The 23,029-nt window shown below is 38.9% G+C and overlaps 1 protein-coding gene across 2 annotated transcripts in view; it reads right to left on the bottom strand.

Annotated features, from left to right (window-relative positions):
• CENPF (centromere protein F) overlaps nucleotides 1-22,590 on the bottom strand; it is a 58,799-nt gene extending 36,209 nt beyond the window's left edge. The window contains exons 1-9 of one of the 2 annotated variants that reach the window (XM_014865782.3): nucleotides 22,456-22,590; nucleotides 19,826-20,028; nucleotides 18,799-18,995; nucleotides 14,458-14,579; nucleotides 13,926-14,017; nucleotides 12,042-12,327; nucleotides 10,710-10,912; nucleotides 2,156-2,281; nucleotides 649-777 (exon numbers count right to left, since the gene is read on the bottom strand). In XM_014865782.3, the coding sequence (XP_014721268.3) occupies nucleotides 649-777; nucleotides 2,156-2,281; nucleotides 10,710-10,912; nucleotides 12,042-12,327; nucleotides 13,926-14,017; nucleotides 14,458-14,579; nucleotides 18,799-18,995; nucleotides 19,826-19,987 (1,317 nt within the window). In that variant the 5' untranslated portion in view covers nucleotides 19,988-20,028; nucleotides 22,456-22,590. Of the gene's footprint in view, nucleotides 1-648; nucleotides 778-2,155; nucleotides 2,282-10,709; nucleotides 10,913-12,041; nucleotides 12,328-13,925; nucleotides 14,018-14,457; nucleotides 14,580-18,798; nucleotides 18,996-19,825; nucleotides 20,029-22,143; nucleotides 22,391-22,455 lie in introns of those variants that run through there. The other variant, XM_044758006.2, reaches the window with a different exon arrangement.
• Between the last annotated feature and the right edge of the window lie 439 nt (nucleotides 22,591-23,029).

Here is a 23,029-nt window from a genome sequence, read left to right as displayed (position 1 = left end):
GTGAGAGAAAAAGCAAAGTTGAAGACGACATGGAGGTTTTGGCCTGAGCATTGTGAAGGAGGGAAGTGTTCTTTACTAGGATGAGGAAGACGAAGGGAGGAACAAGTTTGCAAACCACAGCTGGAGTTCCATTACTGACACGGTAAGTGTGAGATGCCCATGAGACACGCGAGTGGAAATATCAGGTACACACCCACAAGTCTGAAGTTCGGGACAGAGATCCAGGCTGGAGATATAAACATGGGAGTCCTTGTCATGTAGATGACATGTAAAGCCATAAAACTGGATGAGATCATTTTTGGAATGAGTGTTAAATAAGTGAGCTGATTATAATTTTCAGTGCTTTGACTATTTAGGGGCATAAACTACTTGGGATAGCTCCCACCTGGTAACATGACCAAGAACCCCTGGAATACCAGAGCCCTCCAGAGACCTTCAGATCTGAGACCCTCACTTCCTCCTCCCTTCTGTAAATGAGAAAACCCAGACCCTGACAGGTTCAGTTTCTTCTCCTCTTTGATAAGCAAGGAAAGTGAGGATAGAGCATTTCTTCTTTAAAAGTATCATAATGTCAGTTGTGGTACAGAAATAACACATATAAGGAAAAAGGGGGGTTATTAAGGAGTGAGAAATAAGCTAGCACCCTACTTTATCCAGTTCAGCCTGTAGGATGTTGTGCATGTTCTTGGCTTGCTGTAACTCCTGTGTGAGCTTGGCTTTCATCTGAGTGCACTCCTGGTCCAGCGTGTGGAAGGAGCGCTGCTGACGGGAGAGCTCCTGAAAAGCAAAACACACACGCATCACACCGACGCTGGTTAACAAGGGAGATTCCAGGGTGAGGCACAAACATCGCCAGGGCGATGCTAGACTGAAAGAGCGGGAGACAACAGGGAGCCAGGCTGACCATCCACTTAGCGATAAACATAATCAGCCTGAGCTCTGGTCCCAGTAATCAAATCCAGGCCTCTGTGGGAAAGGGGAAGGAGGCAGCCAGTTGAACACATGCAAACTAGCCTGTTTCCGCCCCATCCTCAATCTTAAATTAATTATCTCTCTTTTGAAATATCCAGGGGCAAAAGAGAGTAGAGCTGAGCTGTAATAGTCACAACTCAGCCGAGAAATCAAATACACTCAGAAACGGGCTTTAAAATACCAAAGACCACATACCACTTACAATTTAGAATGGTAGGAAGCATATGCCACCAACTAACTTTGATAACCACATAAGGATACTGGATTAATATTTCCAGTTTCTCTAACTAAAAGACTATAGACCTTCAATCTGTATGATACAATTTCAGACTAACTCACCAGAAATGGTACCAATACGTGTAGAACAGCATCTTCGGCCCTAACTTGTCTGCCAACTTCTTTCCCCACCACATCAACTACATTTCCTATTTTCCAACCCACAGGCTCTAAAAACACCTGTAGAATGTAATACAATTTCCTTCACAACAGAGAGTGTTTCAAAGAAATATGATCCTTTCCTTTGATGTTTGTGCCATGCAGTCGATTCCGACTCCTAGTGACCCTGTGTGCAGCAGAGTGGAACCCTGCCCGGTCTTTCTGCACCATCCTCTCATCTTCTGGTGCTCTATCAGATAATGCTCTGCTGCCATTCATAGGGTTTTCATGGCCAATTTTTTTAGAAATGGGTGGCCAAGTCCTTGCTCCTAGTTTGTCTTGGTCTGGAAGACTCCACTGAAACCTGTCCACCATGGGTGACTCTACTGGTATTTGAAATACTGGAGGCATAGCTTTCAGCATCACAGCAACACGCAGCCACCACAGTACAACCACCAATGGGTGGTGTGCTTCCCTGACAGGAAAACAAACTCGGGCTGCAGTGTGAGAGCACCGAATCTTTGCCACTAGACCACCAGGGCTGGCTATGATCTTTTCCCACTCAGTATCGAATCTCCAACAAATCAGAAAACATGGATAAAAAAGAACATGCTGACTACGAGCCCCTTCTCCAATCAAAAACAAAAAGATGGAAAGTGTGAAGGAAAATACAGTGACCTTTTCTTCACAAAGCATTTCCTCTCTAGAACAACCTAAAAGATGATCAACAGCTTCTCTTTACAAATGATGAAACTATGAAATGCCCACAATACCCTTCCGGACAAACTCCTGAATCCATTTACCTTACCTCTTGAAATTCCTTTTCTTTTTCCCTTATTTTCTGTTCCAGAGAACGTTTGGCACTGTCTGCATTTTGTCGCTGACAACTCAAATCTTCAGTGAGTTTTTTCAGTTTTTGTTCCAATGCAGTACACTGACAACAAATAAAAATGTTCAGTACAAAACAAAAATTATTCAAGGAAAGACGCAAATATTTTGAATTTTAGAAAAATTAGTCTCAAGATCTGGTTCGAGATTACTGTTGTTTTAATATTGTTATTTTGTAAAAAGTTGGGTTTAAAACTATTAGCCAAATACTAAAACTACCATAATTATTTTAGCACACATAAAATTTATATTTGGGAAACATTAGCAAGGGGGTAAAACATGAGACCATTTAAATAAATACTTCATAATTTGTGCTATGAAAAAAGAAATCACGTCTGAATAATTCACCTAACATTTTGTTGCTTGGAAATGAGAGGTTAAAACGCAGTGATGTTGACCCATATAATTTAGAGGCTGTGGAATAATCAGAGGGTACCCGATACCCTCAATGGACAGTCTGGTAGTCTGTTCCAAGCATAACAGACTTTGTGGGAAATTTTGAATATTAATTGAACAATGCTCCCACTGACGCCGTTTTTAACATCTGGAGGTTCATAGTTCTCCAGATACATCACAACTGTTTGTTTTTAACCAAGCTGCCATAAGCAACACAAAGAACACTCTTTTGCCTTTTTACACAGCCAATTATCCTTAAACTAATTTTTAAAACATGAATTACATCAAAATTTAAGATGTTCTTCTAAAATTAAATTGGAACAAAACGGTCTTAAATTTTCAAGTCTTGAAACCCGTTCCTCTGACTCTTCCCCGTGGTGCTCAAATCCTTAAACTGCCCTACCCAACGACTGTAAAGTCCCAGGCAGGAATTAGAACACCTTATGTCACTGAGGGAGAATTCCCTTGTCTAAAAGAAATGTGCCCCAATTTGGCAAATCTCTCTACTAATATATTACTCTGAGACTCATTATAGTCCCATTTAGAACTATCAGAAATATTAAAAATTTAACAGAGGATTCACAAGAAAAGAAAACACGATGTAACACTTTGCTACAAGACCAATCAGACACCATTAACTAACCCAAGATGGTCATCAAAGTCTGGTCTGATTTTGCAAATATCAGAACTATAAAAATACCACATTCAAAAAGTAAAATATTGAGCCAGTGGTTCAAATTAATCCACTGACTTGGACATTAAGGCACCTTTGTCATTATCCTTAATGTTCTTGAATTCTGTTTTTTTAAGGAAGATTAGCCCTGAGCGAACTGCTGCCAATCCTCCTCTTTTGTTCGCTGAGGAAGAATGGTGCTGAGCCATCATCCATGCCCATCTTCCTCTACTTCATATGTGGGACGCCTACCACAGCGTGGCTTTTGCCAAGCAGTGCCATGTCCACACCTGGTATCCGAACCGGCGAACCCCAGGCCACCAAGAAGCAGAACGTGTGAAGTTAATCGCTGCGCCACCGGGCCGGCCCCTATTCTTGAATTCTTAAATCCCCAACGAAAAGTGCTACACAAATTATTTACAACAGTAAATATGAATTCAACAAATATTTACTGGAAGCCTACTATACATCAAGCACTATTCTAGGCACTAGGGATACAGCAGGAAACAACTCAGACAAAAAAATCATTGCCCAAATAATAGTCCAAAATTTTGATGGTTAACAATTCTCAAGAAAGAAAACCAGGCATGGCAGGGTAGATGAATGAACCCTTGGCACCCTCTGCTGGCCATCCTTCAAACTGCAACACATTTCACTAAAGGATCCCAGGAATCAAACAGCAGGTTAAAAAAGACCCTTACGAGGTATTTACACTTTATTCAAATTTTTCAAAAATCACATTATGATACTGATGATGCAAAATCCATGTAAGAGTAGCTGACCACTAGGTGTCATGAATGCTCCATAGTCCTCTAAAACAGTGCCCAGAGCTGGTCCTTGAAAATATGTAGCATATGACCCTGGGCACTCACTTAGTGCTCTGGGCGTGGCTTTTTCACCCATAAAATGTGAGTGCTGAACTCCAGGTTTGCTGCCAGCCCCAACACTCTGTTTCTACATGAGTTGCAGCCTTGTATCCCACGCGGTTCATAAATACTTGGAAAAGAAGCATACTAGAAACAGCATTTGTTCACTAATGAACATGGTATTGATTTGAGTTAAATTAGGTCCATTTTATTTAATAGGTAATTCTAATGGTAGATCAGGGAACAGCATAAACAAAGCATAATCTGATTTCAGCAACACATTTGACAAAGTCATATTATCCTTAGAGGCAAGATGGAGAAGGTTGGACTGAATTTTCAGTTAGGTGGATTTGTAGTTCATTGAGAAAAATGCAATCCAGAAAGCAGTGAACAAATGAGTCCTAAGAACCTGGAGGAGGGGCCGGCCCAGTGGCACAGCAGTTAAGTTCACATGCTCCGCTTCAGCAGCCTAGGGTTCACTGGTTCAGATGTGGGCACAGACCTACCACTGCTTATCAAGCCATGCTGGTAGGCATCCCTCATACCCACATATAAAGCAGAGGGAGTTGGGCATGGATGTGAGCTCAGGGCCAGTCTCCACCCCACCTCCCGGCCCTAAGAAAGGAACCTGGAGTAAGTCTCTAACAGAAATAAAGCTAGAGCTGTGTTCTCAGCACTGTCCTAGTCAAAAGTCTTAAGTCATCATCTGATAAGGAGAGACCTCATCAAATATGTTAGACAGAACAAGGACTTGGTGATCTTGTCATACCAAACCCGACAAGACAAAATGATGAAAGATAAGTATAAATCTTATATACAGAAAGGCCTGACTTGGCAAAAATGCAACTGAAAATGAGCTTAACTGACAAGGAACTCAATATAATAAAAACAACTAATATTAATATAAGTTCACCATGTATACCAGGCACTATGCTAAAGCTTTTAGAAAAATTATCTCAGTCTTTACAACAATCCTATGACAGAGGCATTACTAGCAGCACTTTATTGATCAGGCAACTGAGGCTCAGAAGTTAATTAAATTAATTCCAAAAGCAAAAAAATGGTGATATGGCAGAGCCAGGGATCAAGTCCAAGTCTTTCTAACTTAAAAAACCAATTGACAAACTTAGACTGCATGAAGAGAATAAATACATGGATCACGGGAGGTCATGGTCCCATTACCTTCCACTGCACCTTCATACATCTAATCAATATTTACCAAAAATTTCTCCGTCCAAGCACTGAACTAGGAGAATATCTAAAAATGTACCTGGACTACCACTTCCAGGAAGATAGAATAGATGTGCATTTCCCTATTCCTCCCACCACGAACAATGCAAAACCCTGGACATTATCTTAAAACACAGTTAAGAACACTCTGTAAGGAGAGAAAGCGTACTGACAAGGGACTTCAGGACTCGAGAGAAGAACATGATGGTACTGAAAGGGAAGAACTATCAATCCACAATCTTATACCCCAAGGAAATATTTTCCAGGAACAAAGAGGAAATCAAGAAATTCTTGGATAAAGGAAAACTAAGAGAATTTGCAGCAAGGTGACCTATCCTAAAAGAATGGTAAAGAAAATTCTTTAGGGGGCTGGCCCCGTGACTGAGGGGTTGAGTTCACATGCTCCACTGTGGTGGCCCAGGATTTCACCGGTTCGAATCCTGGGCGTGGACATGGCACTGCTCATCAGGCCACGTTGAGGCAGCATCCCACATGCCACAGCTAGAAGGACCTGCAACTAAGATATACAACTATGTACTGGGGGGATTTGGGGAGATAAAGCAGAAAAAAAAAAAAAACAGAAAAGAAAACTCTTTAAACCGAAAGGAAATGATGAAGAGAGGAAACTTGGAATGAATCAGGGAGGAAGGAAGACCAAAGTAAACAGCAATACTGATACATATTATAGGCTTTCCTTCTCCTCCTCATTTTTCTAAATTATGCTTGACAGTGGAACTGGTTTAATGTGGTTCTAAATGTACATAGAAAAAACACAAGAAAATTATATTATAAATGGGGGAGTTAAAAGAAGGAAAAGAGAAGTAAATTTCCTGTAATTCATTAGAGCCAGTAAATACACCACCAACAGATTGTGATAAATAGTGTATATAAAATGTAACATCTAAAACAATCACTGTAAAAGTTCTACAAAGAAATATACTCAAGAACAGTATAGATAAATCTAAATGGAATTCTAAAAAATGTTCAACTAAGCCACAGGAAGAAAAGAAAAAAAGAAAAGAGAAACGAAAAAGAAAAAGAAATAGGAAACCAAAAATAAGATGGTAGACAAGCCAAGGCATATCAATAATTACATTAAATGTAAATGATCTAAATATGGTAATTAAAAGACAAATAGAAGAGTGAATCAAAAAATATGACCCAGGACAGCTATTTCAACAAAGGAACCAAGAACATACAATGGAGAAAGGAAAGTCCCTTCAATAAATGTTGCTGGGAAAACCAGATAGCCACATGCAAAACAATGAAAGTAGATCATTATCTTACACTGTACACAAAAACTAACTCAAAATGGATTAAAGATTGAATGTAAGACCCTAAACCGTAAAACTCCTGGAAGAAAACATATGCAGTATGCTCTTTGACATGGTCTTAGCAGTTATCTTTTTGAATATCATGTCCCCTGAGGCAAGGGAAACAAAAGAAAAAGCAAACAAATGGGACTACATCAAACTAAAAAGCTTCTGCATGGCAAAGGAAACCATCAACAAGACAAGAAGACAACTCACCACCCACCAACTTGGAGAAAATATTTGCAAATCATATACCCAGTAAGGGTTTAATATTCTAAAATACATAAAGAACTCATATAACTCAATAACAAAAAAATCAACAACCTGATCAAAAATGGGCAGATGACATGAACAGACATTTTTCCAAAGCAGATATACAGATAGCCAACAGGCATATGAAAAGATGTTCAACATCACTAATTACTAGAGAAATGCAAATCAAAACTACAGTGAGATATCACCCCACACCCATCAGAATGGCTACTATTAAAAAGACAAGAAAAAGCAAGTGTTGGAGAGGATGTGGAGAAAAGAGAACCATTATACACTGCTGGTGGGAATGCAACCTGGTAAAGCCCCCATGGAAAAACAGTATGGAGATGTCTCAAAAAATAAAAAATAGAAATATGGTATGATCCAGCTATTCCACTTCTGGGTATTTCTACAAAGAACATGAAACATTAATTTGAAAAGATATATGCACCCCTATGTTCACTGCAGCAATATTCACAATAGCCAAGACTTGGAAGCAACTCAAGGACCCATCAACAAATGAATGAATAAAGAAGATGTGGTATACATATACAATGGAACACTACTCAGCCATAAGAAATATGAAATTGTGCCACTTGCAACAACCTGGATGGACCTTGAAGGTATTATGCTATGCGAAGTAAGTCAGAGAAAGACAATCACTGTATGACTTCATCCATATATGGAAGATAAACAAACAAACATAGAGAACAGACTGGTGGTTATCAGAAGGGAGGAGGGTGGGGGAAGGGTGAAAGGGTAAAGGGGTACGTATATATGGTGCCAGATAGAAACTAGGCTTTTGGTGGTTGAACACGATGCAGTCTATACAGAAGCCAAAATATAATGATGTACTCCTGAAGTTTACATAATGTTATAAATCAATATGACCTCAATAATATAAATAAAATACAAAATGACTCAACTAGATGCTGTCTACACTTTAAATAAAGTAACATAGATAGGTTGAAGGCAAAAAGACAGAAAGAATACATCATGCAAATATTAATGAAGAATGCCTATAATACTATCAGATAAAGTAGACTTCAGAATAAAAAAAATTACCAGGGACACTGAGGGACATTGTATAATGAACACGGTCCATCCACCAAAAAGACATAGAAATTCTAAATGTATATGCACCAAACAACAGAGCTGCAAACTATGTGAAGCAAAAACTGGTAGAACTGAAAGGAGAAACAAATCAACAATTATGGGAGATTTCAGAATCCCTCCCAAAAATTGACAGAACAACTAGACAGAAAATCAGCAAGGACATAGAAGAATTCAACACCACCATAAACTAATAGGAGCTAAGGACATTTTTAGAACATTCTACTCAAAAACAGAATATACTTTTTTTTCAAGTGCCCATGAAACATATACCAAGATAGACTAGATTCCACACCATAAAACAAACCTCAACGAATTTAAAAGAATTAAAGTCATAGAGTATGTTCTCTGAACACAATGGAATCAAACTACAAATCATTAACAGAAAGATGAAAATCTCACAACACTTGGAAACTAAACAACGTATTTCAAAATAATCCATGGGTCAAAAAGAAGTCTCAGAAAAAAATTTTTTAATTACACTGAACAGAATAAAAATGAAAATACAATATATCAAAATTTGTAGGACACAGTTAAAGCAGTACCAAGAGGGAAATTTATAGCATCAAATGCCTACATTGGAAAAGAAGAAAAGTCTCACATCAATAATCTAAGCTACCCACCTCAGCAATGTAGAAAAAGAGCAAAATAAACCCAAAGTAAGCAGAAGGAATTAAGAAAGAGCAAAAATCAATGAATTTGAAAAGAGAATAATCAATGAACCAAAGAGCTGATTCTTTAGAAAGATCGATAAAAGACCAATTAAACTGAGAAATCTCTTCCAAGATTGGCAAAGAGAAAAAAAGAGAAGACACAAATATCAGAAACAAACAGGGAGTCACCAGCTGATCTACAGACACCAAAAGAATGAGGGAATAGTACACACAACTCTACACACATAAGCTTGACAATTTAGACGAAATGGACCATTTCCTCTAAAAATACAAACTATCCTAACTCACCCAATATGAAATAATTTTAATGGCTCTATAACTATTTTAAAGATTGAATTTGCAATTTTAAAACTCCCAAGAAAGAAATCTCCAGGCCCGGATGGTTTCATGGAGAATCCTACCAAATGTATAAAGAAGAAATAACATCAATTCTACGCTATCTCTTCCAAAAAATAGAAGAGGAGGGGATGTTTCCCAATTCATTATATGAGGCTAGTCTCACCTCTGATATAAATTACCAAAGACAGTACAAAAAAAAGAAAACAGCTGACCAATATCTCCCATGAACATAGATTCAAAAATCCTTAACAAATTGTTAGCAGATAAAATTCAGAAATAAATAAAAAGAACTATACACTACAACCAAGTAAAGCTTATTCCAAGGATGCAAGGCTCATTCAAATATTTGAAAAGCAATCAATGTAACTCACCATTTTAACAAGCTATTATTTCATACAATGACATATGAATCTACGATTATCTTAAAATAAAAAGATTAATTTTTTTAAAAAGACAGAAAGAACCTGCCCTCAGGAAGCAAATAGGAGACAAAGGTCTACCTACCACAGCTGTTTTTACCTACTGCCTTAAAAATATCTAGAGAGCTTACCAAAAGTTAATTTCTTAGGCCTACGTTAGACATAGGATTAATTTTGCAAGGTTCTCAGTGATTCTGACAATTAGCCAAGTGTGGGAACCACAGGCTAGAACACAAATAATGACATTAAAAGGGTCATAAGGGGGATGCCAGGAGAAAAGATCTCAGTGCATTAAGAGATGAGGGAAGGAGCTCACAGGATGAGGAACATGTCAAGAGTATTCCAAGAGGAGGGTGTGCCAAGCAGAAAGGCAAATGTGAGCAAAACACCAGGCCCAAAAAAGGTTAGGTTCAAGAAACACCAAATAATCATGGTTGGTCCTAGAAGATAATTCGTTTTTCTCTACAGTTGTCACCATATACCATACTATCCATGTGACTCATACACTTATGTCACATCCCCCATTAGGATGAAGTTCCACAAGGGCAATGATCTTTGTCTATTTTCTCACTGCTCCATCCCCAGGTCTAGAACAGTGCCTGACACATGGAAGGCAATCGATAAATATTTGTTGAATGAGTTGGTGAATGAATGAAGAGTAGAAAAAAGAGAAGAAAAGACTAGAGAAGTAGGTTGGGGCCAAAGCAATTACAACAACAACAATAACAACAAACAAAAGAATCCTCAAATAACAGGCTAAGAAGCTTGGCCTTAATTAGAGCCTTAAGATTAAATGGCAGAACATATACTGGATCCTATGAATAGATCGATTAAATTCCATCGTATGTCCTAAAACTTTTTTAAAGTTCCATTACTTCAAAGTGCCTCTTCCACGTGCCAGGCACCACACCAGGTGCTGTAGATACATAATCTTTATTCTTCACCACCCTCTGAGACATAAAAGAAACGAGTGATTTGCCCAAGTCACTCAGCTGGGAGAATGTGCAGTCCGGATTGGACCCAAGATCTACCCAACTCTAAAAGACTTTACTAGTTCAACTGCATCAGTATTACCTGGTATATATTAATAAGGTCCATTACTAACATTTATTTCAGAAACGTAAGTAGAAAGTACTCTTTCCAAAGAATTGCATGAAGAAATGGAAATTTTTTCCGATAACTCATGAAAAGTCAAGTACCTTGGTTGATGCCTGGTCATACTGTGCTGTTGTTCTCACTAGTTCATCTCTACTTTTATTCGAAACTTTCTCTTTTTCAATTAATTCCACTTTTGCTCTCTCCAGTTGGAGTTGGAGTTCTTGAAATTTATTCACTTGCCCTTTCATTTCTTTTTCTTGTCCTTGCAGACGTAGTTCCAACTCACTAATCTTGCTCCTTAGCTCTTAAATCACAAACAAAACCCAAATTCCAATTAATATATATTTTTCACAAATAATTTACAATTAAATTCAGAATGTATGATTTGTTACTCTGCACAAATATAAATCAATTCACCTTAAACACAGAAGCTACTTTAGTGGGATTGAATTTCAATGTTTAGTCTCTATTGTCTTTTGGATTCAAACATCCCACAGAAAGCAGAAGAAACAAATTTTCTTATGTTTTCACAGAGAAACTTGGGGGAGAAAATGCTTTTCTAAAATTGTGAATAGAATCTCAGCAAAGCTGCAAAAAGCACATGACATTTAACACGCTTTGTTAAAACTACCACTTGGTTTTATACACTGGCAAAAAAATATTTGTTTTGTGCCCATATCAAAGCAAATGAGCACTAGGCAGTGAAAAATTCACCCTCCCATATTCTCTGGTAGATTTATCTCCAGTAAAGATGAAGACAGTGTGAACTTCCTATATTGCCAAAATTAACAATAATTTTTTTTCATTTTTTTCCGCACATACACACAATATGGGTTCCAACGGCACTGGCAGTATGACAGCTCTCACCAGTGAACAATGACGGTGATTTTCAATATATCATAGCAGTGGAAATTATCAGTCTGCAGAGTAGATTCCAAAACACCACCTGGTGCCCTTGGCTGTCAGCTGCAGTGCGGTACAGCAGCCAAACTTACAGGTTTGCTCTCATATGGACGACCTGGCAGGGCAGAGCAAAGCTGTTCAGCAGACGCATGCCACACCTCTGGCCAAAGCAGCCTAGGCCACATGATTGTTCCATGGGCCACAAAGGGAGCCTGATGAGAAGTGTGGGAAGTGTCAACTACAACCAACCTACTCACCCTCCTTCGGAAAGACAAGTCAAAGCCACTCATCCTACTTTTGAAGGCTTCAGGACACCAGCTTTTCAGTACAAATAAAGGTACATTCCAAAATTGTGGTATCTTTACTTATTGTAGAAAAGACAGTATTTCACATCACCACACTGGGATGTTGCCCACCGATGTGTCTAACAAAACACATAAGCACTTCATAGGACTAAAAATGTCTGGAATCACCTCTGAAATTATCTCAGGAAAATTTAATATAGAACTAAATTTTGCTCAAGAAGTTACCTTGATTCTGGGCTTTTAATTGATCCAAAAGATAGGAATTGCTAGAATCCTCACAGAAACTGCCATTAGCATCTCTTTTCCCCATTTTCAAAGTCGATCTACTTGGAGTCACCTCCCCAGAAAAGTGAGATGCAGAGAAATCTCTCCCAATCGGAGTTTTTTGAGCACTTGATGAAAGACGACTTGGGGTCTGTTCTTGTTGCCATGAGAACACGGACGATGAAGCCTGATGTCGGGCAATGTCTCGGTGATTCATGGTGCTTTGGGGAATAGCCTGGCTCACTTTCTGTAAAAATAGAAATCTTTAGAGCTCTTTAGAGTCTCAATATTCAAGGCTATTTATTTTCAGAGAGAACATAAAGCCATGATGCCAAGAAGTTAACTCTTCCACTGTGTACCAAGAAAGAATGTTCATCATGTCAAGGGAACCATTAAGTCCCAATACCCAGTGAGGAAATTTTCTGTCGGTCAGACTTCAGCATTGAAGGGTTAAAGCCAGTACCATTTGAGGCTCAATCTATTTTAAATGGGCGTTTTGCATTTATTCTGCATCCCTTAAATACTCCATTAAACACACGTGAGTATTCACCGCCATTTTGAATTCTGATATTGATTTTCCTTTGCCATCTTTGGTCACCTCTCCCTGTGGCTTTGCACAAAGAGAACCAAAATTAAATATTAACCTAAAGAATTCTTTCAAGAATCTCACTTTCCACCATATCACTCCCCCCGAAAATGTCATATATGGTATTCTGTACTATATAATACACATTGTGTATTTTGTACTGCCTTGAATTATTCCTTTGGTTCTTCTCTCAGGCTCCATTCTGACAAATATCAAGACTTGGCTGTAGATGCTGCATTAAGCTTTTTACAGCAAGTGCTTTTCTTGCCACAGGGAGAGGTTTCATGTTTATGGAGATTCATATTCCTCCATAAATAACTCTGGGAATCAATGTCAGGGGCAGAATTGGTACCAATGACTGAAGTGGATAACAAAGCATATGCTATTTCTAGGACAAACCAGAAAATTATTGTTTAATTTTTATTCATCTTGATAAGCAGTGTCTTGCTACATACCAGAATCCTGGTTATCTCAAGGGTTAATGTCATAAAAAAATTAAAAGTGTTAAAGTTCTAATAGATACTTATTGATCCTCAGTATTTAAGGTATCTACTTAAAAACTCAACCTTAAATTGTTTGCTGAAGGGTGCCATCTCCCTAAGTTCTTATATTTGGTGGAAATGCACCATTAAGTGCCAAACTGGGCTGTTATTTTTTTTTCTAGCAAATAAGTTCATGAGAGCAGAAACGGTAAAGGCAAATTCTGTAGATACCAGATATTTTCAAGGTCAGTCCCTGAACTGTAAGCAAGGGTTTCTAACCCTTGCATTTTTATCTTGTCGACATTAAGCAAATCTCCTCACCCACCGCTCTCAGCTTATTCACCCACATCAAAACGGAGTTCAGAACACTTGTCAGCAACTCATTTAAAAGAATTGACGAGATTATGTTGATAACATTCTCCTCTGAAATAAACTTCATAAATAACGATCCTCAAACCCCATGTTCCTGGTAGCAATCACCACATTCTAACAAAAGAACCGAACAGGAAGCAGCTGCTTCCCGGTGACAAAGCCAGCCAGTGAGTGTCAGGAATGACTCTTGGTCCTACCTTCTCCAAATACTCTACTTATCATTAGATCTTAATAGGGAAATAACTACATGGCTACTGTTCCCCTGGAATTTGATGAACATTTAAGATTTGGAGATAAGCTAATCTCCCAGCTCTATTTTACTCATCTCATCTATTTTTAAAACTAGGAAATTTCAACATACTTCTCTAACTATATACTCGATCATAAGGCCCGGAATGAACTTACTTTAGCCTGCAATGCTTTAACTTCTGCCTCTAATCTTTTTCGTTCTTCAACTTCTTTATTATATTTTTCTTTTAGATCCTCATACTTGGAACCTAAACACAGACAAGGAGATGCAGTTTTATTTCGATCCCTGATTTCATGAAGGAATTCACAGATCAATAATCATCACAATAGATAATCTAGAAATTAGTATCTTAGTATATCAAGTAAAAGAACATTTTGATTAGGGCAACAAATACTGATCAAATTACTCAAATATGAAAATACACAGAAACATAGGTGTTTTGAATATTCGAAAACTGAATTATTTTTAAAAACATCCCAGAGAAGGATAAAGATAAAAGTTTAAAGGTTTAATGTGGCAGCTCAACAGAGTTCAACAAATACACAAATGGATATGTAACAAGCGGTTGCGTTTTTTTTTTTTAATGCCCAAATTAGAAGTTGAATTCAAAGTTGAATTAATTCATTTCTTTGGCAGAATTTAAACCTCAATAAAAGCGCTTTTTACACTAAGGGAAAAAATCCTTACCGCTATAATAGTGACTTGGCGTCAATGGAGTTGCAAAAATTTTTTGTGGTGTACTGCACGGATTCAGAGAGACATCTGCAGACTGGGCAGTTTGTTGGCTTCTTTCAAGTTCAGATTTACACCTGTTAGAGGAGGACCCAAGAGGATGCAAATCAGAGTAAAGGCTATAGGATACCTACACCATATGTTTCCAGAGTAATAAACTTACAAAGGAAGCCCCCCTCTAAGGATTCTTACCACTTCACTTACCCAACAGACATTTAATAAGAACTAACTTGTATGACAGACATAAACTCAGTCCCCTGTCTTCAAAGGAACTCAGGCTAGTTAGGGAAACAGAAATATAAACCAAGAATTACAGTGTTATAAAGGCTATGATGAAGATCCGTAATAACCATTGTAGTAGTAAAGAGTAAGGAGGTTGGAGATATAGTCCAGGCAAATTTTATATTCTAAGCCAAAGAAAGAGAGATATAAAAGAACTCAGAACTCAGGAACACAAGAGAAAACTGCTATCATTGAAGCTTGGGTACAAATCGTGAGAATGGATGGCATTACTTATAATATTAGTTACCACAAAAACATAGACTTGACATACATACCATGTATTGTGTGACTTTTTTAAAACACAGATATAAAAATCAAGTTAATATAACACATCTCGAAACGATATGGCTGGAAACAGACACGAAGAAATGGGGAAAGTAAGCTATATATTGTATATATGTACAGAATATCCCTACCGTTTGTGCTCTGAACACCCTTCAGAATCAAACAACCTATTTTAAGAGGACTCAATTCTTCCAAGTCTCTAATATCTCTGATTTTAGCTTAACACAAAAATAAAACGAACACCCTATTACAATGGCTAATGACGTGCACCAGTCTTTTTGCCATCAATGCATTACTCAAAGCAGGGAATGAAGAAAGTGCCTTGGTGCCCTAGCTCCGCCAAGCTCCAAATTCAATCTGGGAAGAAAGAAGCACTGTGCGAGCTGAAAGTGACCACTCAGCAAATCAAATCATCACTTTCGAACTTACAGGAGGTAACAGCACTGTCCAATACAAATATTCTATTAACATGAAAAAAGTAACAAGAAATAAGTGACTTTAATCTTAATATTTAACTTGATATTTTCAGAATACTATCTTTTCAACTTGCAATCAATACAAACATTATTAATGAGATATTTTACATTTCTTTGTGCTAAATCTTCAGAATTTGGTATGCACTGTGTATTTACAACACACCTCAATTGCACCAGCCACATTTCAAGTGTCGGGCAGCCAAATGCAGCCAGCGTCTCCCATATTGGACAGGGCAGGTCTACAGACTCACCAAAGGTCTCACAAGGTTGGTGATTCAAGAGAGGAATTTTGAAGAACCTTGCAAAATCAGTGTTCTTTCCCCTCTCAAATTCACCTTACCCGTTTCCCTATTCTTTCATTTTAAAAATATAAAAGTTTATTTATCTTAAATACTAAATAAAAGTATACCCTGCTATTATAAACCTGTTGTTTCTCCTTTCTCTTAGGGAGAAAACCACCACCACCAGAAAAAGCACTAAATTAAGCTGTTTTCTACTAGGTTTAACTATATGAGATTGCCACCATGCTACAGTTTTGGCCATCATTTCAAATGGTTCAAACTAACTTGTTCAAGACATTCCTGAAACCTAATCAGTGGCCACTGACGGAGAAATAAGTTCCTGCACTCCACTTGAAGGTTACCAGTGAGAATTTGAAAACTATACTCGATAATGTTGTAGTTTATAGTTTTTATACTATAGAAAACTATACTCAACAGTTTTTATAGTCTAAAGTTTACAGTTTACAAACTTTCTTAAACATCTAAATGGAGAGAGAAGAATATTTTTAAACTAAATGTGCTATGGGGGTATCCTAACCCCATGATATGACAATGACAGCTAATAACAACTGATAACAATGCTACCATTTTACAGTTGCTACATGTCATGTACAATCCTGAGCACTTTATATTTGCAAGTATTGCTACCAAATGGCATTGTGCAATGAAATATAGAAATGTATACAAAAGTCTTTGTTCCTAAAATGTTAAAAATACAAACATTTCCATCTAAATTGTTAAAACAACTATTTCTAAAACCAACAGCAAAAATGTGCTTTCCAAAGAAATAATTATTCCAACATACTGAGGTGAGCTTCCCACTTCCCTAGCACCTCCTATCCAAAACAATGCCTATCGTTCATTCATTTATTCAACAAATATTTGAGGGCCTGCAGTTGCCAAGTGCAATGGACAAAGTGATGAACAAGACAGACAAGGTCTCTGTTCTCATGGAGTTAGAGATGACAGACAACAAACAAGAAAACAAAAAACTCAATGAGATCGAAGTTTATTTATCATTCATACACACAACTTATAGACACCACCTTCCTATAGGGATAGGAAACAAAATTAGAAAAAGATTTCTGTGCATGTGAATGATCTTCACAGAAAGAAAAATAAAAGTGATTTTAAAATGTTTTAACTTTCAGAAATATGTTTGATATGTAGGTAGAATTAAGATTACTATAGCTATGCCAGGAAAAAAAGTTTCTTGGTATCAAGATATGTATTAATTACAAAAGGAAAAATAGTGATTTTACAGTGGAGAAACACAGACAACACCTTAACCAAGTGATCAAGTTAAAAGTCATAATAAATCACGTACCCTCTGATTTGATGCACTGAGAAAGACACATCACTATTTCTGCAGTACTCTTACCAAAAATTTATAACCTCAGTCTGACCCAGTGGTTCTCAATCCAGGATGATTTTGCCATCCCAAAGGATATTTGGCAATGCCTGGAGACATTTTTGATTGTCAAAACTTGGAAATGGAGTAGATGCTACCGGCATCTAGTGGATAGAGGCCAGGCATGCTGTTAAGTATCCTACAATGCACAGGGCTGCCTTCCACGAGGAATAATCTAGTCCAAAATGTCAACTGGGACACTGCTGGAAAACTCTGATCTAATCAGTGAAAAAACAGCAGGCAAACCCAAATTGAGGACTATTCTACAAAAGAGCTGATGAATACTCTTCCAAAATGTAAAGGTCACAAGAAGACAAGAAACTGTCACAGCTTAGAAAAAGACTAAGAAAACATCAACAAATGCAAGGCGGAATCCTAGATCAGTTCCTGGAACAGAAAAAGGACATTCCTGAAAAAACTACTGAAATCCTAACAGTCCACAGTTTACTTAATAGTATTGAATCAATGTTTATTTCTGGTCTCATTGTATTTTGGTTATATAAGATGTTAACAAGCGTTTCTGTAAGTCTAAAGTTCTTTCAATATAATTTTTTATTATAATTTCTGGGTGTGCATTTGCCAAACCAACAAGGGGGCAAACTGCTGAAGTCTTTTGGCTTTTAGCCTTTATCACTCCTTGTTATTTTGACAAAATTCGATTATTAGAACAAGAAGGTACCACTTATAAGCTAGCAGTTATTAGGTCCCACTAACTTTATTTTGATTAATGCCTCTTGTTGTTTGGGGGATTTTTTTTTTAATGTAAGAGTAGTAATAAGCACCGTTTTATTGCTTAAATATGGCATTGAAACTGGCAAATTGATTATGTAATGCTTAAGATGGGGATCTTCGAAGGAACTTCTTCTTGACTTCACTTCCTTCCCTTTCCAATTAGATTCCACAGCACATGACTTTAACCACTCTCTTCCCAATATCCTTGATTATTCCATTGTCTTCTACCCCATTACCCTGGCCAAGAACAACCAGAAATCCATCCTCCTGTTTACCTTCTCAGCACTTACATCCCAGATGCTAAAGAAAAAAAAAAAAAAGACATACAACTCTACAGATTGGTCCCACTATAATTTCTGGTCTCCAACCTCAGTTAGGCCCTCAGTGCTTCTCAGTCCTTTTGTAATTCCCTACCTCTCATTCTCTACAACAGCTTTTCCACTCAGAGAAAACATAAGCCATCAGTATAAGCCATGCTTTAACTTCCCTCCATCTTTTCAGTAACCACTGTTGCTAGTTTTTGTATTATTTATTATAGTATCACCCAGTAATAATCACAGTGTCTGGCACATAAAGCAGCTTAATAAACATATGCTGCATGAATAAATAAGCAAACAACCATTTAATGAATTTATATAGTACTAAGCCTTGCAATGATAGGACTGAAGTATAAAAGAAAAGAATTAATTTTCCTCAAATCATTCTTTATTCCACTGGAAAAAAATATATTGCAATGTATAATAATTACATCCTTAAAGGAAAAGATAAATGCATCTGATGAATCCATACAAAGACATCAATGTATATATATCATTCAAAAAAAAATTACCTTTTAAGTTCCTGTTCCAGTTTTTCTATTTGTTTCTTGCTTGAATTCAGTTGTCCTTCTTGGAAATTCACTTGCGACTCCTTGACCTGAAGATCATGGGCAATCTTCTGCTTGGTCTTCTCCAGATTTTCACATATTTCCATCAAGCTTTGGTTCTCCCTTTTCAGGTTCGTGCCCTCAGTTTTTTCATTCTCCACCTAATGGGAATCGTTCAAAAGGAAATCGTTCTCTTACTCAGTGAGTTTACCAGGGTATTATTTGTGAATCTGAGTTTAACAATGACAGCTAAGTTTCTGAGATAAGGTTGTAATAATCCAGATGTCAATGCTTGATGAACACAGACATCTTAGATGACCTCACTTTGAAGCCTATAGACATGAAATGTCTACAAAGTCATGGATTACATCGTCTTTGGCCAAAGCCACACATACTCATCCTAGAAAGGAGATTTAATATGCTTTCGAGTATTAAAAAAATAAAAAATAAACCCTATAAATTTCCCTTAGCAATTCACTTTCAAGTTCGGCTGCTCAAGCTAATGACTCTAAGAAACCGGGAAACTCTCTCACTTGCAAAAACCTTTTGGAAGCAGTGACTGTATCACTGTCTTCTTGGCTAATACAGAGGCAAGAAAGGACTGGTGATGTTTTCATGTTGTAGTCCTGAAGAGACAAGTTCTGGAAATACGAGGGGGAAAAGCCCCCTCTCAGAAAGCGATATCCATTTGGACTGCAACGCACTTAAATACTGTCCCCAGATTCACAGCCAGAGACTTTTGGCCTTGCTGGTGCAGAACGCAAAAGCAGTTCCCAATTCCTGGTCCGAAACAGAAGTGAAAATGGAACCCAGCAGCCCTAAATATTTGCAGATAAGCAGAAATGAGGACAGAGGATGGAGAACATGAGGCGATTAAAATAAAAATGACTCCAAAAAGGAGAGGAGGGAATTAACACCTGACGATAGCAAAATCATTTTTCTCTAAACTTAAAGGACCAAGATGAAATCAATACCAGCATTACAGTGATACCTTCTGTTTTTGCTTCTGCAATGCGGCCTCCAGAGTTTCAAGCTGAAACTGCCTCTGCTGCCTTTCCTTCTTCAGTTTGTCGAGCTGTCCTTCAAGCTCTTGAATTTTCTGAAGAGCTCTTGTAGGCAGGCCTTCTTTCCATTCTTCCAAAGCCCAGCTCATTTTGCTCTCCTTCCTTTATCACTCAAACATTTAGAAATTAACTGAAAAGAATAACCAGATTGTGGGTCTTAAGACAGTAAAGGAAACGTAATGTTCTAAGACTAATGAGTCTACACAAGCACCACTAAGAATCAAGTTTCAAAACTCCACATTTCAAAAGATAACACAGTACAACATCTATCTTCTCCATCCTCTGAAAGGCCCCTCCCCATAACTCTGATTGTGAAGTACATCACATGCTTCTTTAGCTTCCTCTTTCTTTCTCTCTTTCTCTCTTTCTTTTGAGGAAGATTGGCACTGAGCTAACATCTGTGCCAAAATTCCTCTATTTTATGTGGGATGCTGCCACACCATGGCTTGCCGAGAGGTACTGGGTCAACACCCAGGATCCAAACCTGCAAACCCTGGGCTGCCAAAGCAGAGTGCACGAACCTAACCACTACACCACTGGGCACCCCCTCCGATTTTATTTTTCATTTTTGACTTCTTATACGGCTACCTGCTTTCTACTGCTCACCTGACTTTCCTTATACAAAACATGAATATTTTGCTATAAGGTTTCAGATGAAATAGGTCCTGTAAACAAATAAAATACACGACAAGTTATTTTGCAAATGCTCTTCTTTCCCTTCTTTACATTGTTAACTCCCACTCATACTTTGTCCCTCTTCCTCTGGGAAGCGTTCCCTGAGGAGACCCATCCATAACCTGGTGGCATCTCCCAGTCACAGTCTCTCATGGCACAGGTCCACCCTCTCCTTCCAAGCAGTTATCAGTTGTCGAATTAATGCATGAATGAACAAAGAGTGAATGCCATATAATAACAGAACCACTGCAAAATGCAGTGAAGTCATGCTCCAGACAGACCTTAGCGGGAAACAGGTATATAGTCTTAATGATTCAAATCCCAGCTTGGCCACCTACTAGACGTGTGACCTTGGGCATGTTATTTAACTGCTTTGTGCCTCGGTTTCCTCGTTTGTAAAATGGGGATAATAACGGTGTGACTTCCTAAAGTCTTAGAACAGCATCTCCTGATAAGCTTTCTGTACACGTTAGCTATTATGTTGGTCCTTGAAAACACTTTTTCATTTGTATATTTCAGCCTATGGTACCAACCCACAAGTGGCCTGCCTCCTTCTCAGCCACATCTTAGAAAATTTAAATCACCTGGGAGAAAAGTATGGCAATTCTTCTTTACTCATTAGCCTTTAGAACTTAAAGAAAAAAGCATTCATTTCCCAGTTATTTTGGCAACAGAGTAAGGATTCTTTTTTTACTAAATGAAGTCCACGACCATTTTAGTGTTTTGTTTCAATTGACTTTGAATTTCAACGAAATTTTTATCAGAACAACTAATAAGTAGTTGATGAAAGTACTAAGAATGATAAAAAGATTTTCAAAAATTAAGAGAGAAGCAAAGACCTCAGAAAACGCATAATGTAGATATCAAGCCTAGGAAAGCTGTGTTTTCTCTGCTAGTTGAATTTTTTTTTCCAGGTCTCAGCTCTTTGAACACAGCATCTTAAACTCCACTCCCATTTGCCCCAAAACTCTTATGCCTGCCTCTCCACCAACAAAAGACAGTTTACAGGTCCCGATAGGCTACTCCTTCCATTCTGACCTAGCTTGCTCACTCAGGGGTGGGAGTACGCACCCTTGAGGCACACAACTATAACTGTCCTAAAGAATTCTGCTAGCCACTGAAAGCATTAGGTCAAGACGCCAGAGCCAACAAAATGTGACGTGTGACAGCCCCCCCCCCAACCCCCAGCACTGCAGGCCCAGTTTTCACGCTTTTCCTTTATCGCAATCCCCCATTTCCACCAAGAAACCCGAGTCTCCGCCTACGGGGCGTGGGGGGTACCATGGTGAGCCTGAGAATACGCTGCCTGCTCCCCTAGATCAGACTCAAGAGATAGGAGTCAGGTCATTTATTTCTGGGTTCTCATAACTCAGCAGAACCAGGTACACAGGCATATCCAAATAAATGTGGAAGGCAGGAGAGAAATGCTCTCGCAACTAACAATAGGCACACCGACCCGCCGCCCAGATCAAAACCCAAGCTTGCGCCTCCTCCACGCAACAAAGGACCGATATCCACATTTCAAATAGGAGCCACTGGTTCCTGAACGTGGAAGGCTGCTAGGAAATACCTGCTGATCTCCAATTCTTTGACCTTTCAGAGGAGGAATCTGATCCCCCAAAGTGCGAGGTGGTGACCGAGCAGGGTCTCTGGATACTACTGCGAGCACAGCTTGACCCGGAGCAGAGAGGGGCGCCGACACCCCCTAAGAAGCTCACCTGGGTCGGATTCTCCAGGCCCGTCAGGAGCGAGGGGGCAGTCCGCTGCACCTTCGGGGCCGGGAGCGCGATCCCACAAGCATCCCCGCCCAGTATCCTAGGGGAGACAGCCAGCGGCTCCCCTACGCACGCCGCCGGAGCCGGGACCTAGGCAGGATGCTCACCTTGCTGGCGGGGAAGGGAAAACAACCCCGCAGAGAGTCGGGTTCCGGTGCAGCCTCCGCGGGCTGGAGCGCAGATTCCGATTCAAACTGCCCGCGGCCGCCACCCGTTTTCGATTCGCCCGCTTCCGGTCTCGACGGCACTCGCCTCCAAGCCTATTGGGCGCCGCGAGCAGCTGTGAGCCAATCCGCTTCCGCGCACTCGGATTGCGGCCTTTGATTGGTCCTTTCGGATGGATTTAAAAATCAAGTTATCACCACCTGGCTGCCGGCGCCGGAATTAGAGTTTTGTTGCTCTTGCAGGGGGGCGGAGACCACGTGCTGTTGCTGGGGCTAGAAGATGTTTTGATCCTCTATTTCCGCAAAAGCCAGGGAGTGGGCCGGCTGATTAGGAGGGTGTGGTCTATCGCCTACAGCCAGCGGTGAGGCGCTGTCTGGTGAAAACTCTTAATGCTGCACGTATATATCTACTTATTTATTAAATATTTAAATCAGGATAGAGATATTAGGTACTATGCTGCCATGCGTTCTTCATCCAGTGCCATTCTTAACAATTCTTTGACGGAAGTATTCTCAT

The sequence above is a fragment of the Equus asinus genome, chromosome 25, assembly GCF_041296235.1.
Source record: "Equus asinus isolate D_3611 breed Donkey chromosome 25, EquAss-T2T_v2, whole genome shotgun sequence".
NCBI lineage: Eukaryota > Metazoa > Chordata > Mammalia > Perissodactyla > Equidae > Equus > Equus asinus.
This window is presented reverse-complemented; position numbering and strand designations above follow the sequence as displayed.